General features: G+C 72.6%; 1 protein-coding gene across 1 annotated transcript in view; it reads right to left on the reverse strand.

Annotated features, from left to right (window-relative positions):
• The window catches only part of CHLNCDRAFT_143835 (hypothetical protein), a gene marked incomplete at both ends in the record, with an annotated part of 4348 nt that overhangs the window by 1183 nt on the left and 1327 nt on the right, over positions 1-1838 (reverse strand). The window contains 6 exons of the mRNA XM_005849309.1: positions 14-88; positions 311-414; positions 726-821; positions 997-1092; positions 1294-1386; positions 1545-1682. Of these exons, the coding sequence (XP_005849371.1) occupies positions 14-88; positions 311-414; positions 726-821; positions 997-1092; positions 1294-1386; positions 1545-1682 (602 nt within the window). The remainder of the gene's footprint in view (positions 1-13; positions 89-310; positions 415-725; positions 822-996; positions 1093-1293; positions 1387-1544; positions 1683-1838) is intronic.

The following is a 1838-nucleotide window of genomic DNA, read 5'->3' on the forward strand; positions in this document are numbered from 1 at the left end:
ATCCGGCATGCACATGGCCCCGCAATCCACCATCCCCTCCCCGCTGGCGGGCCCCTGGCGCAGCGCAGACGTCACCTCCGCAGCACGCCTGCGGGCGGACGGGCAGGGGGGGCAGCGCGGGAGGCGGCGGGCTGGTAGGAGGTGCAGGCTGGCGCCTGGGTGGGCCCGGGAGGGCTGCGCTGGGGCGGCCCAGCTGGCCTACCCGCCACACCACGCCACACCCCGGCACGGCACACCACACCACACCACACGACGCCACACCACACCGCACCACACTGCACCACACCACACCCCCGGGCACACCCCCCACCTCACAAACTCGTCGTGAATCTGCTCGTGCACAATGAAGCGCTCCCCTCCCGCGCAGTTCTGGCCGCAGCTCTGGAAGGCGCCGCGCAGCGCGGTGGGCAGCACCTGCAGCCGCGGCGGTCGGGGGTGGGGGGGAGGTGGGCAGGCTGGCTGGCTGGCAGGAGGGGGCGGGCCGCGGCCGGGCACGGCCGCTGGCGGCGGGTGCGGCGGCACGGCCGGCCGGCGACGCACGGCGTGCCATAGCTGGCGCCGCGGATGCTGCGAGGCGCACCCACCCCGCCCTGCCAGCAGGCGTCGCCTGCCGCGCTGCCGACATCCCCGCCACACCCCACCACCACACCATCCATCAGCACACACACCCACGCCTCCGCAGCCAGCACACACAGCATTTGTCAGCACACACCCAGGCCGCCCACCTGCCCCAGGTCAGCGTCCTCGCACACGATGAAGGCATCCTTGCCGCCCAGCTCCAGCACCACAGGCGTCAGGTTGGCGGCGGCAGCCTCCATGACCTGCGGCGGCGGGGCGTGCGGGCAGCGCGAGCCTCTGCTGTGGCGGCGACGTGCGTACTGTGTGTGCTGGTATGTGTGCTGTGTGGGTTTGAAGGGCAGCAGCGAGGGGGGCGATGGACTGGCGCCGGCGGAGGGTGGCCAGCGGCAGCAGCGGGGCGGGGAGCCGGCCCCCTACCTTGCGCCCGATCTGCGTGCTGCCCACAAAGATGAGCTTGCCGACGTCTGGGGAGGTGACCAGCGCGTTGCCCGCCTCGCCATACCCCGTCACAATCTGCGGGCACCGGGGTGGGGGGGGGCAGCGGGACAGGCGGCGCTCGGGAGGGCAGGCAGGCCATGCAGGGCAAGGCGGGCGCGGGCCACTGGCAGCCAGCCAGCCAGCAAGCATGCCGGACAAGGCCTGCCCGCCGCCACCCCGGGGCTGCCCCCCGAGCAGGCAGCCAGCCCCGCCAGCGCTGCACCGCCGCCAGCCCACCTGCACCAGGTCTGGCGGGGCGCCCGCAGCCACCAGCGCCGCGTCTATTATGCGCTTGTAATAAACAGAAGACCAGCAGGCGTGCTCAGACACCTGGAAAAAAGAAGGAAGGAAGGCAGAAACGTGGCGCGCGTGTGGGGGGGCGGGTCGGCGGCGCGGGGCATGCATTGTGGGGGTGTGCAGGCGCTTCCGCTGTGTGTGCGGCGCGGATGTGCCCACCCACCCACCCACCCACGCGAGGGGGCACCCACCTTGACGACGATGGCGTTGCCGGCAAACAGGGCCGCTGTGAGGGGGTTGAAGATGTTGTGGAAGGGGTAGTTCCAAGGAACGATGGCCCCCACCACCCCCACCGGCACATACTCCACACGCGCCGCCTTGTAAAACATCTGCGGGTGGTGGAGGGGGGGGATGGGCAGGGGATGGGCAGGGGGCGGCGTGGGAGGCGTGTGTGTGGGGGCTGTGGAGCATCGCGGGAGGCGCGTGTGCGGCCCTGGAGGCTCACCCGCGGCCGCCTCCCGGGCTGCCCGGCCCGAGGAGGCTCG

This window comes from Chlorella variabilis (assembly GCF_000147415.1).
Source record: "Chlorella variabilis unplaced genomic scaffold CHLNCscaffold_6, whole genome shotgun sequence".
Taxonomy (NCBI): Eukaryota; Viridiplantae; Chlorophyta; class Trebouxiophyceae; order Chlorellales; family Chlorellaceae; genus Chlorella; species Chlorella variabilis.